Below are 17,690 nucleotides of genomic sequence, written 5' to 3' on the forward strand. Positions count from 1 at the left end.
TGCTCACCATGGACTCCTGTTTGTCTCAAGTCGTAAGTGAACTCCATGAGGGCAAAGACCATGTAAAACAATCCTGAGCATATAGTAGTTGCTTAATAAATAGGCATCAGATGAGTTATTAATTTGTGATAATAGTTTTTTCCCCTCAAATCAGATGGTTATGTTAATTCTGAGTCCAGAAACACAAATTCTTAAAATGTTGATTTATTTGATTTTTTTAAAGTATGTGTTATTGTGGTTATTTTAAAGGCTAGTAAAACTGATCTTCTAAACTATTGCTATTCTCCTAGTAAATGTCCCTTCAACGGTAATGGAAGCCATGTGCAGACAAGACGCCCTGCAGCCCTTCAACAAAAGCAGCAAACTCGCCCCTACCACCCAGCAGCGCTCCGTTGTTTTCCCCCAGACGCCGTGCAGCAGGAACTTCTCTCTTCTGGATAAGTCTGGGCCCATTGAATCAGGATTTAATCAAATCAACGTGAAAAACCAGCGAGTCCTTGCGAGCCCAACTTCCACAAGCCAGCTCCACTCGGAGTTCAGTGACTGGCATCTTTGGAAATGTGGGCAGTGCTTTAAGACTTTCACCCAGCGGATCCTCTTACAGATGCACGTGTGCACACAGAACCCCGACAGGTAACCCTGACTCTCACTGCTGACAGTGTGTTTGCTTAGTGAGACCCACTGCTTGCCTGCCCGCCAACTTCTGAGCACCTCCACAGGGGAAGCCTTGTGATAAGTGGTGTCTGCATTCTGGAAGGTCAGAGTGAAATGTGAGACCACTGCTTGACTTTCTTGCATATAAGGGCTGCACAGAAAGGTTGGTGGCTGCGGAGAGGAATCTGCACTTGCTTTCCAAACAGTTCTGCCCAAGCCTGAAAGGGAGAGAAATAGAAGGAATGTTTATGAATATCATAGATGGAAAAATGAGGTCAGGATAATTAGAATCTTCTCTGTCTTCCAAAGATAATATAGTTGGCTGCTGTGCTGCTGTCATAGTCATTTCAGGGTTCACCTCCAGTGTGCCGTGGGTATGAACTTAATTAAGTACTAAGAGGTAATGAATTGGAATTTTTTGCTTAGTGCTATTTTTCTTCAGAGCATGCAAACCCATAAATCCTGCAAAGCTGTCAAAAGGAAATACCTACTCTGCTAGTGATGTGGAGGAAAACAGATGCCACTTATTCAATAAACTAATATCCACACAGAAGAAAAATGTTGACTAGATACCTCAGAGTCAAAGTTGGTTTGAAAGTTTGTCAATAAAGAATTTTATGGCCATGAACTGAGGGTGAAATTTAGCTGAACAAGTGAATTAAAATTTCAGGTACTCTGACGAGTGGCACAGTAGATATAATGGAACTATTATTTATGAATCAAAACCAGTTTATTTGACAGTTTTGATAGCTGGGAGCGCAAAAGACAAAAATCAAATTAATTCAATAAGAAAGGATTGCTTGTGTTTTTATCTCTCCTTCATGTGCTATGAAAACTTGATTAAAACCCAAGTATCTAAGAATAGCATTCAAAATGCACTTTGAATATAAAAGCAGAAGATAATTTTTGAAGCTGGGGTAGGAGAGTTGGAAGCAGGGCTCTTGGGTTATTTTCTTAATTTTCCCACTAATTTAAGCAAGCCACTTGGCTCTCCTCGCCTAATAATGTACACCCAGCTCTTCCCTCCCAGCTCTGTAGGATACACAGTGTGCCTAGAAAACCCAAGCAGAGTCAGGGAGGATGGAGGTGTGGGGGAGAGGGAGTGGATATTTTGTAAAATAATACTAATCGGTTACAGGATACATATGCACATTACACATGCATAGATTTGTATTTGTGCTGTTGGAAAAACCACTTGCTTAGCAACAACATTGCTGTAGCTAATTAATGTTGAAACACTAATTAGGGTTGTTAAGGCAGCTATGTCTTCACAATCTTTATTTTCAATAGGCGAGCCCCCTGGTGAGAATATCAACAGACTTCTGCACGTCTTAGTACTGTTAGTGTAGAGGTGATACAAAAGTTTAAAAATGTTTTCCTCATTTAGAAAGGATTTCTTTTTTTAAAATTTGCCTTCCTTGCAAGTATACATAGAACCTCAAGATATGTCTCTTCTAAGTTTGCAAAGCATTTTAGTAGTCTTTAAAATACAGAAGATGCATTAAAATCTGATTATAAGCTTGCTTTTTAAATAGAGTGAATTCAGGTGGTTGGATCTATTATTTGCAAAGTTTCGTTATAGTCATAATAACTATGCCAGGTAAAATAAAATAATAGTTGAAAACTTCTGGGTAGTAGAACTTTCAAAGTTTAGCTTTGAGGATGAGATGAGATGAGTTTATGCTGAATGCCATATAAAGCAGTGAAACCATTTCATGGTAAGTAGATACTGAAACAGACTGTTTTGTCTGACCTCAGTTACACTTAGAAAATCGTATGTGTGGGGCCAGGTGCAGTGGCTCACGCCTGTAATCCCAGCACTTTGGGAGGCTGAGGCAGGTGGATCATGAGGTCAGGAGATCCAGACCATCCTGGCTAACATGGTGAAACCCCGTCTCTACTAAAAACACAAAAAATTAGCCAAGTGTGGTGGCGGGCACCTGTAGTCCCAGCTACTCGGGATGCTGAGGCAGGAGAATGGCATGAAACCATGAGATGGAGCTTGCGGTGAGCCGAGATCACGCCACTGCATGCCAGTCTGGGCAACAGAGAGAGACTCCATCTCAAAAAAAAAAAAAATATATATATATATATATATGTATGTATGTATGTATGTGTTTTGATGTCTGTCCTGTAAAATAATAGTCATAATTCATAATATACTTATGTCTATTATCAGAAAAAGTACCTGAAAAACTAGAATGCTTACATATTCAAAATACATTTCAGTGGGAGATTGTTAGGTCTGTACCGAGTCCAAGCTAATTTAGAGTTATTGGCAAAAATCTAGGCAGCATGAGACTCCTGTCTTATCATGGACCCTGATGGGCCTATTTGATTCAGATGTCCAAGTGTGGAATTGCCAGCCTGTCCAGATGAGGTGAAGTCATGGGCTTGTTATCTGGGAAGGTGCCAGAGTAGGGTTAAACTACTGAAGCAGTGGGTTCCTTCCCTGCACTTTGTTGGTAAAGACTTGAGAGGTGTTCACCATCATTCTTCAGTAAGTTAAAATAAAAAATTACTTCAAAAGATCAGTTCCTTTATAAGCAAAGTAATAAAGTACAGTGTTTCTTAGTAATGATGAGGAGATGCTTGAATTATATCATCACATCTGTGTTGATTGTTGAAGATAAGGGGAAATGGAGATACCCAGTCACTTGGACCCCCTAGTTTCATTCTAGATACATAATTTGCTTTTAGTATAAAGGGCTGGAATGGCTCATTTCTGTTCCGGAACCCAGGATGCTCTCTGTTTGTACCAGAAAGTTTGGAGGTAAAAGATACTCTCCATAATTTCTTAACCACATGGGTGAATTACTAAATGGAAAAATATACAGAACTATAATGGAACATCAAATTTGTTCCTGACAGTAGCTATGTTTGGAACCTGTTTATGGTTATTATCCACGTGGATTACAACTGCTGAATACAGGTTGAGTATCCCTTGTCCGAAATTCTTGGGACCAGAAGAGTTTTTTGATTTTGGGTTGTTTTGGATTTGAGATGTTTGCATTATATTCACTGAGTTAGCATGCCAAATCTGAAAATCTGAAATCTGAAATGCACCAGTGAGCATTTCCTTTGAGCATTATGTTGCTGTTCATACAATTTTGGATTTTGGGGCATTTTGGATTTTTATATTTGGGATGCTCAACCCCATGCATATATTCTTAAGTGACTGATTCCATAGATCAGCTGGCCTTTAGTCTTTAGCCGTATATGCCCATTCAGCCATTTACAGTGAAAAGGCTGAATAGTTAGAAAGCATTTCCCTTGTTCAAAAAACTCAAAAGCTTTTATTTTGATAGGAAAATCTTGCTAGAACCAGGTACAAGAAAGGCAAGAAAGGGGGACATAGGAGACAAAATCAGAAGGTAAAACAAGTTAGAGTTTCAAACAAGTCCAAATTTGAAACAGGCCGTTGAATCTGAGGTCCAAATGATTTTTTATTCAATGGACTGAATATTTGGCCGTGAAACCCCAGATATTTGAACCTCCATCCAAACAGACTTTGTGTCTATATTCATGAGCTTTTTCATGTGAGGTACCATCAAAAGTCTATGCCTTGATAAAAAGGAAAGAAATCCGTAGATGCTCAGGGATCCCAGCCTCACTTTTTTTTTTTTAACCGCTGCATTATTCACATTTAACACATTTAAAAAAAAAAAAAAATCTGTCTGACCTGGCAAAGTAGAAATCAGCACTAAAGACAAAAAACACACCCATGAGGGTACAGGAACCACGGAATTATTATTTCTTGATTTTGTTCTGTCAAACAAGCAAAACCGAAAATCTTCCTCCTTTTTGCCAGGCTACTGACTTTTTCTTTTCCTGAATAAATTCGAAGAGAAGAAGCTGCTGGAATGTAAATCAACCAGAATTTTGTTCAGGGACTTTATAAACATTTGGGGCTTTGCATAAGCTTATTGCCTAGGCCAAAGTAGCTTTTCTTGCTTTTGCTCGTACCAGGAGTTAGAAATCCCTTTTCTCTTCTGTTTTTCTGCTGCAGAAACTCTCAACACTTCCATTGGGGCGGTATGGTGGTGGGGGGTATGCTCCAAAAAGGGGTAAGCAAAGCCTTCAATCACAGTGGATTGTTTTCTGACAAGTATGTTCTCTTTTATTTTCTGCAGAAAGTGTCTTTATAATGCTTATTTTTATTTTGCATCCCTTTTCTTTTCCTTTCTCCTTTTTGACTGTTAGTGCCACATGGGGCAAGACTGCCTTCAGCCTCCTGGGCACACCGTCACCTATTCACATTTGTGTTTTAAGTATCATTGTTTGTAAGAGATATGGTGGGACCAGAGGCTAAAATGACATTAGAAGGGGCTCTCTGATGGGGGGGCCTGGAGAAAATTCATCATCATGGTTTCTTAGCGTGTATCAGTGTTCTTGTGTCCCGCTTCTTCCCTGTCCACCAAGTGTGAAGGTTATCTTCTTTCTAGCTTTGATGTTCTTCAGGCTCTTTGGTCTTGCCCTTCTGTCACTGTCCTGAAATATTTTTCTCCTTACGTAGAACTAACTTCTTTTCTCACTCCACACAGCCAGCAGTGACCTAAGTAATCTCCCTTTGAAGTCTTGGGAGATTTGCACTTGGGCTGGCTGATGTTGAGCAAGGGGAGAATGTGGCCCCAACTGAACAAGTTTTGTCCTGGAGGCCATGAAAGAAAAATCAAAGCAGGATTAATATTTTTAAGCCAAACCATACTTAATTTTGTTGAATGTTTCATCCTTTTCCCATGTATACACCAAACCAATTACAGATTAAAAGCAAATTAATTGCACATTTTACCGGAGTTATCTTTGGCAAAGGAGCTGCCAGTGACCAGGAGTGCCAGGGGATGTACAAGATTGTCTCTCTGCCTTCTTTCTGCTTAAACATTTACCAGCATTGATATATACCAACTAAATCTACCCAGGTGTTTTCTGTTCTTCAGTTATTTCTTTCTTAAATAAGGAGCACTTTTCTGTTTTTTCATCAAGCTGGATATTTCTGTGTCAGAACTAGCCACACAAAGCTATTTACATTGAAATTCATCCAAATTAAGTAAAATAGTACTTCAGTTTCTCAGGCACACTAGCCACACATGAAGTGTGCAGCAGTTGCATGTGGCTCGTGGCTCCAGTATTGGGTAGCTCAGAAACAGAATCGCTCCATCATTAGACAACGCTACTAAAGATCTCAAATGGTAAAAAAAAAAAAAAAAAGCCATAAATTACTTGTGATTGTGAGATACTATCCCTTTGTGAGGCATGCTCATTGCCTTTGCTTTGAGAAGAGTGAAGTACTGTATGTCTGTGATGATTTGGAGAGAATCAAGTGCTTTAAAAAGGAGATTTTGGGGCTGGGCGCAGTGGCTCGCACCTGTAATCCCAGCACTTTGGGAGGCCAAGTCAGGCAGATCACTTGAGCCCAGGAGTTTGAGACCAGCCTGGGCAACCTGGTGAAACCCTGTCTCTACAAAAAATATAAAAATTAGCTGGGCATGGTGGCACATGCCTGTAGTCTCAGCTACGCAGGAGGCTGAGAGGTGGAAGGATCACTTGAGCACGGCAGTTTGAGGCTGCAGTGAGCCTAGATCACGCCATTGTACTCCAGCCTGGGCAACAGAGTGAGTCCCTGTGTCAAAAAATTTAAAAAATTAAAGAAGATGTCCATTTAGTTGTGCAATGTCATGAGATCCTGGAAAGAGTAAAGCTAAACCCAGCACTCATGAATGTCAGTCCTTATGAGTGTCTCCGAGTATGAAACATCAAGGGAGGCAGAACTTCAGAACTGATTATATCCAGAAGTTTAATAAGTCTTACCTTTTGGCCAGACCTTGGAAAATTAATGGGACTGTTGATTTGTCAGAATAAAAAGCTGAGTAATGACAATTAATTGTGTGCCCCAAAGGCCCTTCGGCTGTATATTGAGAGATGTGGAGTTAGGGTGGGCTAATTGAAACGTGCAAACATAGTCTGAACTCATGTGACCAGTTGTCCCAAAAGTAGTTGTGATGCCTGGGTTGTGATGATAATGTTTCCTAAGCTCTGCTATTGGTCCTGAAGATTTAATTTTTGAATGTATTCCTGTGTCCCTGGATGAAACCCTAGGCACATAATCAATTTTAAAATTACTTTTTGATCATTTTCTTTTATTCATATTTTAAGGAAATATTGAAAATACAAGAAAAGAGAGTTTAGAGGAATCTTGTCTACTTACAGTGTAACTTCTGTACTTTCTAAGGGCTAACTTTCTATAAATTTTGAGGCTGAAAGAGACACTGTTATTATAGTGGCAGGTGAGGTACATCCTTCAGTTCTAAATTCTATACAGAATCGGTCTCTGCAAAGGTGAATGTGACCAGGTAGTCTAAAATCTTATGTTTCAATGTACTTAAGAATGAAGGAATATTGCTTGACTTTTAGAGATGAACTAAAACAAGGTTTGGTCCTATATTTTGGTACTTGATTTTCTTACTCTGAATTTTCAACTTTTTACCAATGCATTTAGATTTTCCATATTCCAGTGAGCATGTACACACACACACAACCATAGAAAGCTCCATGTATAGGGAGCTGGCTTGTAGACGTGATGGAGAATAGAGATCATATTGGTGATGCTGTATCGTGGGAGGCAGTGTATTGTGCAGATTTCCTGGGTGATGCACATTTGTCAATTACCTGAAAGCAAGAACAAGCATAGTGAGATGCAAGAGATCATCATCTTCAGTCCATTCCCCTTAACAGGTAGATGAGAAAACAGGTCAGGGAAATTGAGTGGCTTGTCCAAATGCCACAGCTGATCAGAGTCAGGGGCCCTATCTCTCCCGTTCTAGCCCCTTCCATTCAGTCAAACTGAGTTCTGCGAAGTTTTTAACAACTGCCACAGGTCACTGCATCCCTAGCATATGCCTCTCAAGCCGGTGCCAGGCAAAGGTGATGTTTTAGAATCTGATTTGCCTTCCATTGGTGTTACTTTGATATAAGAATTCAACATAAGCCTCTCTGTGGTCGTTTCTGCTCTCCTGTGTGTAAATCTTTACCACCATGAACTATTAACATAAAAAGGATGGATTGACTTCTGACTGTGAGAAATAAATCACCCCAACTTTTGACAGCAGAGTTAGAAAAAAAAGAAAAGATTAATTGGTTTTATTTAGTGGCTTATTGTTTATTGCAGTAGCTATTAAAAATAGATAACCAGAGGCTAATAAATGTTAATAGTCCCTTCACTATTAGAAAAATCAATTGTCAGTGGATATAGCATGTATTAATATATTATTTTGTTTATCATCTTCAATAACACTTAAGAAAATTCAACCCTGAGAGAACTGGTTTTTCAGGAACCCTTTAAGGTTAATATTTACCACAAAGAAGAGATTTGGCAGGAGGACATTTTCGTCTATGTATAATTTTAAGGCTTTCAAAGGATTATTTTATAATTATAATAAAATGCATGTGTAATTTGGCAAGATTGATAAACTCCTTAACAAAGGCTTTTTATATATTTCTTTGAAACTTATTTGAGAGAAGTTAGATAGATTTCTAAATGTAAGTAATTAAAATTGTATAGTATTGAGTTATTGACCAATCCTGGGCTATTAATCAAGCTAAAAAATTCTACAATCAGGGCTCAGTGTGCTGAAGCCTGGTAAAATAATAGTATTTGTGTTCAGTGAGGCAAGTAGCCACAATTAAGCAGTTCACTTGACAAATGAGAGGGTACACTTTATTTTGCACTTAATTGAATTGTTGTACATGCTCGGTCACCATTGTCTCCTAGCCCTTCATTTTGGTTTCTGGTCATTGGAGCTTATGCATTTGTTAAAGGTTGAGCAATTAAGTCTGCTTTCACCATTGGTTTCTAAATGCAGCCAGAAATGTCTGGCTCACAAGCCAGGGCTTAGTGAATGCTGTTAATATCCCTCACGACAGATTATTAATTATCTGAACAAAAATTTTGATAAACAAGTTAGAACCCTGTCAAGGAATGATATGAAATAGCTTCAAATAGGGAAAACTCCCTGGGTTTTATATCACTCACCAGATTCTGCTTAAGTAAGCAGAAGAACTTCTGTAGAGAAGACAGAATTTTAATCTGTTTTATGAAAACCAAAAATTGATTTACTTCTCGTGAACTGGGAAGAATGTGCTCTGATAATCTTGCTAATTATCAGGTATTTGTCACCACTTCCTTCCATTTGCTTTTGCATCAGAGTCATCCTTCTGCAAGCATAGTGACATCCCATCATTTCTGTGCTGCTATAAATCATGCCTTGCTGCCAAATTCAAATGGGGAGGTGATGTTCAAGAGACAGATCTGGTGGATAAGTATTTGGAGGAGGAAATGGTAGGTAGAAGTCAGGATATCTTTGACAAAGAGACACATCTGGGTGTACCTCTGTGTTCATCTGTGCAATACCAGTGATTATGCTGTAAGTCCACCACAGTTTAATATCTATTAAAACACGCATGTAACTTGCTGACTTGCCTGCACGTTTACCTGGTACTTAGAATAAGGTCCAAACATCCTAGCAAATGGCCTTAGTATCAAGAGCTTGTGTCCTGGGAGGACAGTTTATCCTCAGTTTTCTGAACTGACAGAGATAATAGCAACTGCTTTCTCTGTCCCAGGGGATTATTGTGAAGATTAAATTGGATAACTGATTTTAAAGCACTTTGAAAAGATAAAAGTGCCATGGAAGCATAAGAGACAATTATATATTTTCTCTTGTAACAGTCTGCTTAATGAAGTCTGTACTTTCACTGCTTACAAAAGTACCCTAACATTTGCCTGGAGAAAGATAGAAATAAGAACTTAGGGGTTTCCAAAGTGGTATAATTAGTACTGGAAAGGGATATTCATTTGGGAATTGATGTGTCTCAGCAGCTCTGTGAATTTTTGTTCCTGTGGCAACAAGTAAAGTAGTGGGAATCCAGTGGCCAAAACTCTATGCCCTGTCTTAGAAACTGAAAAGATGTCACCAAAAAGTTTTGGTCCTTTGTCATAGGATTCTGACTTCCACTGACCAATGCAGAAAATAATGACCAGGCAGTCTGTTTATTTGTTTCAGACCCTACCAATGCGGCCACTGCTCCCAATCCTTTTCCCAACCTTCAGAACTGAGGAACCACGTGGTCACTCACTCTAGTGACCGGCCTTTCAAGTGCGGCTACTGCGGTCGTGCCTTTGCCGGGGCCACCACCCTCAACAACCACATCCGAACCCACACTGGAGAAAAGCCCTTCAAGTAAGTAGCGGCTAACCCTCCACCCTCTCTTTCTCTTAGCCTTTCCCAAGAGCCAGCAGATGCATCAGCACAGTGCTGCCCAGCTTAGCCAGCTGGCAAAGGCTGCTTGGAAGGCCAGTGTCCAGGCTGCAAACGAATCTGCTTGTTTAGTGGCTGACATTTGAAAAATGAAGTCAGGAAACCTACGCACTGGTCCTGGCTCAAGTTTCCAACCTTGGTCATGAGACGGATCTTCTGGGTCTGTTTTCTCCTCATTAAAATAAGGAGGTAGGAGTAAATAATTTTACTATATATTTTTTTCAGTTCCTGATGATCTGTGCTTCTGGAATTTTATCTAGGAGCCACACAGAGCTCCTGTGACCATCAGCAAGCCTTATGATCATCAGAAAGGTGACTACAAATTTAGAACATCAGAATAATCCCCTCTTGGAGAACTTGAACCCATCAGGATTCTGATGAAATATATCCTCCTCTTCCCTATGTGTTAGAGTTTGAACCTATCATAGCAGCCAACTTGTGACTTTTCAGTGAATACTTCGGACTTTAGAATTACCATGTTGGTGAAAAAAGAAAAACAAAACCAAACCCAGAGTACATTGACTTACTGAGGATTCAGGGAATTTGGAAAGAGATGGAGTTGAATTCTAAGGGTTTTGGCAAGGTAATGGCATCTGAGCAAGAGAGTGTGTTTCTACACATGGCACACTCATCCAAATGGTGGACATCTGAATCATGCAAGATGGTCTATTCATTCACTTGTTCACTCATTCATTCGTTTACTCATTCAGTTATATATGTGTTCATTCATTCAGCAAGTATTTACTAAGTATGTACTTTTGTGCTAGGCACCCTGCTAGGTACAGGAGATACAAAGGTGAATGAGATTTAGCCGTTCCTCCTTTTCTCCATCTTTGAAAACTTCATAGTCTAAGGGGAAGCCCAATTAGTAAATGTATTATAGGGTGAAAAGTACAATAGCACAAAAGTAAGACATGTATGTATGATGTTTCACAGTAGCACAGAAATGGAGTCATCAATGCTGTCTGGTGGAGATGATGTTTCAGATATGTTTTGAAGGATGAGTAGGAGCTTTCTAGACATACGGGGCATGGGGGAAGGTATTTCTGAGTATTTCTGACAGTCCAAACAGCAGGTGGAAAGGCCTGAGAGTGTGATCCAGCATATGTGGTTGATAGGTGTTCTCAGAGCAGTTTTTATAGTCTGTGTAATGAACTCTTTTCAGTTCAACCCTCTTACAGCTCTCTTCACTCATTTGCTATACTGGCTTTTTCTGTTTGAGAAGCAGAATTAAAAGAGCATAGAGTTACCCCCTTATGTACCTTCTGTGGGACAAGATCAAGCAAGAGAGGAAATGATTCAGGCAGTAGGAGACTAATCCCCTTGCTCAGCCTCAGCCAAGAAGTCTTCGTGGAGCCTCATTACCCAGGATTTTCCATCCAGACCTGCTGTCGTGGCACACTTTGTGCTCAGCCTGAGGCCAGGCTCGGCTCGGGAAACAGAGTCCTGTGGTCTGGGTCCTGCCTTCCTCTCTGTCTGCCAGTGAAGGGAGAAGCTCATAAAAGATGGTGATTGTCCCTCTTCTCCTCAATAATTAGTTACTTTATTCAGCATTCTTAACTATTCTCCAACATAGTTTAATTTATGGTATTAATAATGAAAATAGTGATAATTTTTGTTGCAGTACATAGGTGCAGCTTGTTCACTGCATAAGAGCATCTGGCTAAGGGGGCAGGATGGGGCCTAAAATCCAGTGTGCACTATGCCAACAATGTTGTGCCCCCTGAGGCTACAATAGCCCAAAGAGGGCATCTTTTTCTAATTCACCCTAAGGAGCTGCACGGGCTACCACAGTACTAGGAGTTCCCTATCACCAGTGCTTGTATACTACCTAGTGGACTTTGTCATTGCTCTCAGGCCTGAGCCCCATAGAGTTCCTAGATTCTGGCTTCACCACTGCTCTGGAGGAGGGTGTTGACAATGAGTGGCATGTTGCCTGTGCCTTTGAGCAAGAGAGCTTTTCGAAAGCAGAGATACAGGAGGGTTCAAGATCCTTCTGGCCCCTTATATTAGAAAGGGCAGCCAGACAAATACAGTGCCAGGAATCAGATTGATTCTTATCTTGTTGCTGTGTAAATAGATTTTAGTAATTAATTGAAGAGGTTTCAGGGTCAAAATGGGAAATAGATTTCTATTAATGTTAAGGTGTTACTTATGTGTAACCTTGTTGACTCCACTCAGTTTTTTTCCCTTAACATCTGTTTTTGTCATGTTTCCAATAGAATTACCATTTTAACTTAATTTTAATTCATCAGATTAATATTTGAAGGGCTTTGATGATTGTTGTTTTCCTTTCCCAAAAGTATTTTTTGTAATCATACCTACTTTCATCTGGAAAAAAAAGGAAACAACCAAAGCTGTTGGCTTAAATTCTGTGTATATGTTTTAGTTCTTTCTGTTCCTACTCTTATCTAGACAGCCACATGCTGTAGTTTTTTTTTTAATTTATCAAATAGATATTCCCAGGGGAGAGCTGAGTGCATGCTTATTTTGAAAGTGCAAGATTTAAACATCTTCTAGGAAATGGAAAGTTAAATCCTTTAGTGTATACAACCAGGTCTTTCAGAATTGATCTATCCCAAGGGAATTTTGGGAATCTTCCAACCATAGCTCATGGATATTCATCCCATGGACATTTGTAAATATTATGAAGATATCCTTTTACAAGTTTATAAAACAAACATTTTAAAAAATCTTTTTTTTTGCAAATTAGTCAATAAAATGGGTTTCTTTACAACAGTTAATTTTACTACTTTAACTAATGGGTATTGGCTTAAACAATGTTACAAAGAAGGAGAAGAATCTTGTAAAGGCACACAACCCTCAATTGTATGTCTTGGGGAGCTTCCAAATAGATGCCCCAGATGGCTCAGTCCTCAAATTGTCCCACCCACCCAGGGCTCAGGAGGCCTTTACAGAATTCTCAGGGTTGAGCTGAGATTGAGCCTGCCATGTCAGAGAAAGCCCTTTCCAACTTCTAAAATCTTGTGCTGAGAAGTGGTTTTTGAAGGCATATCAAGATTACTGCCATCCAAAAAAGGCTGCAGAAGATTTGGCATGAAGAGGTCAGAGTTTCATTCCAGGCTTTGCCTCATATCTGATTGGCTGAAATTCCACTGAAAGATTCCATCTCCCAGGTTCTAGGTAGGTGATGGGCCTGTCAGCAGCTACCCTAGGCTGTAGACTTAGGATTTCTAAGATAAAGGAGCATGTACGAAAAATAAAAATCAGAAGATCACATTGAAGGTCTTGGCTTTCAGTCTGCTCTGTGATACTGGAAGTCGTGGAAAACAAGGAGCAAAACCAAGATCTCATTTAACAGCAATGGCCAAGCATTTTATTGCAGGCAGGCAGGCAGGAAGGAAATAAGGAAGTTAGTTGGCAGTCTAAAAATTATTCTTTGCAGCAAGGACTCCGTCCTCCTTACTCAACAGAGTGTCTTGATGTTTCAATGGGCTGCTCTGCTCTGCCTGAGAGGATCTGTGTGAGCTGCCTGAAGCTTGGCTTTCTGAACCTGAGAAACTGAGAACAGGCCAGAATTTTCCTTAGGAGGGGTTCTTCATTATTGTTAGAAGCAGGGAGAATCATTCATCGCTATGTTCTTGCATCAAGAAAATGGAGTTTGGCTCAGTATGAAAAAAATCAAAGGAAATTCCAAAGGACATCTAATATTTGAACAAGATCTAGGCAAAATTAAAGCAAATCCAAGAAGCAAATCAGTAAATATGCATTGAACATGTCATACATGCAAAGCCCTGTGCAATTTGGTTCAATTCAAAAAGTATTTTGTGGCATATCATAGAGGCACAGAATGCTTGTTGCAGATTTTCTGTGGTAACAGAACTTTACATCACTTTGTTAAGCTCCTTGTACGTATAATCCAGTCAACCATCATAGCAAGTAAAGAATGATCTCAAACTTTAGAGGTAATTAAGTCTAATTAAAATACTCACAATGTTATAATAGAAAGAAACCCTCACAATGAGGAATTTCTTTTTGCTGAAGTACTTGGTAGATTTTCCACTTCATTGTTCCTGAGTTACTCCCGTCAAGGCTGTGGCATCAGCACCTATGCTAAGGCAAGGCACAACGAAGGCCCTGAGTGCAAGGGTGCTTCTCCCTCCTGACGCATTACCTGCATCTTTTCTTCCTTCTCATTCTGTTACACTGCACGAAGTCCAGGCTTAGAGATGCCCCAGCCAGTCAGTCATCAGGGATTGTAATTCAGGGTTAGTTTAGATGCCAATCAGGTGAAGTCTGGCTCTGACTTCTGTTGAGTCAGTTCTGTTGAGATGAGTTTCATTAAACTATGAAAATATTTTGTGGAAGAGATTTCTCTAAAATGTAAGATAATGAACATAAAACTGAAATCCTTCTCTAATTTTAAAAAAGTATTTTTATAGCTAGCTCTGACTTCCTCAAATATATAAATTGTATTCTTGTCATTCCCAAACAACATAGATATTATTTCTAGTAGCCTTCTTTCCTCAAGAAGGAGAAATCCCCGAGAAAAGGATCTAAATTAAGGTAATTTCCACACATCTGCTTGTATTTTTACTCACACTTGGTGTGCAGATGGCTCTAGAAATGATTTTTCTGGAATACTTTTCTTATGTACCCTATATATTGGGCAAAGTTTCTGACTATTACAACAAATTGTTCCGTGTGTAAATATCTGCAGTGCATTTAGGCAAACACTTGAGAAAAATGTGTTTTTCTCTTTAACATCCAATCTGGATGTTAAAATATTATTACATCATATATAGACATATAGTATGTCTAAAGTAAAATATAGACATACACTTCTGCCTTATATGAAGCACTAAACTGCCAACTCATGTATTCCTCATATTCTAATACACAGGGTTAGAAATGCAAAACCATGACCCAGGTACATTTTCATTCCTCATAATTGTTCAAGCTATTCTACTGTCTTTGAAATTGATTCTAGAGCTTCAAGATAAAAAAAAGGAATATAATAATTTGAAAGTTTGTCAAGCAGTGAAAGGTATTATATTTTGACACACTAATCCAGTAACTAATCAGTTTTCTAATAAACAATCAGCAGTTCGCTAACGTGTCATCAGCGCTCCAGGAGCTCTGGAGAGGGGATGAGCTGCCCACGGACGTTAATGAATACACCAAAAATCATTAGGTGATCAATACTTCTGAGTTATTTTCATTGAGCTGATAGGTCTGATACATTAAAGCTGACATTATACATTTGTCAAGATCACAGTGCAGTTTTTAACAGTGGAAAAGGCTGCTAAAAATATTCCCTGAAAGACAATCAAAGGAACACAACTTCTTCCCCCTGACACACTCCACTGGTGCAGGAGCCCTGAAAAATCCAAATGCGAAGTCAAGCTCCTGCCTCCCCATGTTCAAAAACATGCAAGAATTCCCAGAGTGGATGGATGTGTCCTATTTTATAGGTACTTATTTCCATGACAGGGCTCTTAATATAATTTACTAAAGAGGAGAAAGAGAGGAATGCCTAACAGATAACAGGGCTTGTGGCTTTCTTGTCTGTGATAAGGCATGGAGACTACGTCATGGTGGCTTTCGCTGCAGTTTTCATAGTGCAGGGGCTCACAAACTGGGGGTTGCATCATTTAAAAGTGGGACAATTGTCTGTAGCTCTTCTTGAATATCTTTTTCTTCAGAGGTTTGAGGAAAGGGCATTGAGGTGGCTGAGGTGGCCTCTGAGCTGTATTAGATGCTGGGCCAGTGCTCTAGGCAGCCCCGGTAAGTAAGGTGGTGATGGAGAAGTCACTATCGGTGCCCAGCCAGCTGCCACAGTTCATCTGTAGGTGTGTGTATTTACACACACAATCACAGCCAATCAGCCAGGGACAACACGCACAGAAAAACAACAGGCTCCCACTAAATTTTGAGTGTGTGTTCTGCTTTTTGTAGATTGAGTAGCCACCAAGCTAATAAGTGAAGGTTGTTTGGAAGATATGGACATGGGAGATAGGGAGGAACTCAAGGTCTCTAGATTACAGTCTTTTTTTGTTGTTGTTTCTCCTTTAAGTTAAAAAGAAGAGATAAATCTTGCAGTGTGATGTTGTCTCCTCATCAGACATACTGGCCTTAATTCTAGCCCATATGTACATCCTTTCCACTGTGCCACTGCAAATTCTAGTTTTATAAATTATTTTAACCCTAAGTTTGGTTGGGCCATGACACTGTAACCAGCTTTTGCGAAAAAGCAGCGACCATGCCTACTGCCCCTCATAGTCACTGCAGTCTAACGCATTGCTTCCTCTAGTTTCCACATTCTAAGATGTGCACTCTTTGGCTGCTGTTCTGAAGGGAGTAGAATTCCCTATTGTAAATCAGCAGTAGGTGAAATTCTATTTGTCATCAATTTCTCTTTGGGGTTACAGAGCAGAAAACTGCAGACAAGCTGCTGCTTTGATGGCTCACTCCTAAAAATCTCTTTTTGTTCTTTATCTATTTGAACTGACAGTGATCAGAGCTGCAGCAGGACAGGGCTCTCTGGAGAAATCACCTTCCCCCTGCCTATTGACAGATCCCTCTGTTCTGCATCAGACGGGCTTTGTCCCATCACAGGCATCCAGGCCTTGGAAGGAGCCACCAATTAAACCTCTTGAGCCGGTAAAATCTGAAGCCACTTTGGAGTGTCTGTTCTGATTAGGCAGGATGAGAGGAAGCCCATCACCCTGCAGGCCCCGCTCCCTGGTCTCAATTTTCTCTCTTGCCTCCACCAGGTGCGAGAGGTGTGAGAGGAGCTTCACGCAGGCCACCCAGCTGAGCCGACACCAACGGATGCCCAATGAGTGCAAGCCAATAACCGAGAGCCCAGAATCAATCGAAGTGGATTAACTGATTGACTGGTTGGAATTAAACTGCAAGGAAAGTCATGATTAAATGTCACGGACACTTAAGCAAAACCAAAGATTTCCTCTGAGCAACTTTCAATCAGTCCCAGAAAACCAAAAGCAGTAATAAAATAAGTAAGATGTTAAGAGATATTGATCCTGGCATGGAAGTCAGACCAGGAAAGAGATTATTTATTTATGACTAGGGATGAGACTTATTTCAGTGGACAACTAACCTGGGATGGTTAACATTTCCACTCCCACCATGTATTTTGCTTTGTTTCTAAAAAGCTTTTTAAAAACTGTTATTTAATACCAAAGGGAGGAATTGTATGGGTTCTTCTGCCCACCATTGTGACTAAGAATGCACAGGGACTTGGTTCTCGTTGCACCTTTTCTTAGTAGCATGTTTCATGAGGACCCACTGTACAGCCCTTCATTCTGCTGTGTCAGTTGGCCTGGCCTGATGCTGGCTGCCCCAGCAGGGACCACGGAAGCAAAGTGAGAGCCTTTGCTGAGTCAATGCTACCTTCAGCCCCAGACGCATCCTATTTCCGTGTCTTCCATGCTCACTTCTCATGCACTTTTTACACGGTTTCTTCCAAACCGCCTGGTCTTGATGCAGGAGTCTCGAAAAGGAAGAAAATGGTTTCAGTTTCAAAATTCAAAGGAAAAAGTTGAGGACTTATTTTGTCCTGTCAAGATTGCAAGAACGTGTAAAGTGGACGGAGCTTCATAATACGTTATATTGTTCTGAAGCAGCTCGTTGAGAAACGTTTGTTTTCAATAACATTTTAGCCTAAAAAAAAAGAAAATGAAAATAAAGTTATTTGGGCTAAGGCTGGAGACAAGGTGTTAGGCTTCATGTAATTTT

General features: G+C 40.0%; 1 protein-coding gene across 1 annotated transcript in view; it reads left to right on the forward strand.

Moving 5' to 3' along the window:
• Positions 1-16,820, forward strand: part of PRDM6 (PR domain containing 6) — a 98,076-nt gene extending 81,256 nt beyond the window's left edge. Inside the window, exons 9-11 of the mRNA XM_011963737.1 lie at positions 291-633; positions 9,714-9,890; positions 16,706-16,820. Coding sequence (XP_011819127.1) covers positions 291-633; positions 9,714-9,890; positions 16,706-16,820 — 635 coding nt within the window. The remainder of the gene's footprint in view (positions 1-290; positions 634-9,713; positions 9,891-16,705) is intronic.
• Positions 16,821-17,690: the final 870 nt, after the last annotated feature.

The sequence above is a fragment of the Colobus angolensis genome, unplaced genomic scaffold, assembly GCF_000951035.1.
Source record: "Colobus angolensis palliatus isolate OR3802 unplaced genomic scaffold, Cang.pa_1.0 Scaffold62, whole genome shotgun sequence".
Taxonomy (NCBI): Eukaryota; Metazoa; Chordata; class Mammalia; order Primates; family Cercopithecidae; genus Colobus; species Colobus angolensis.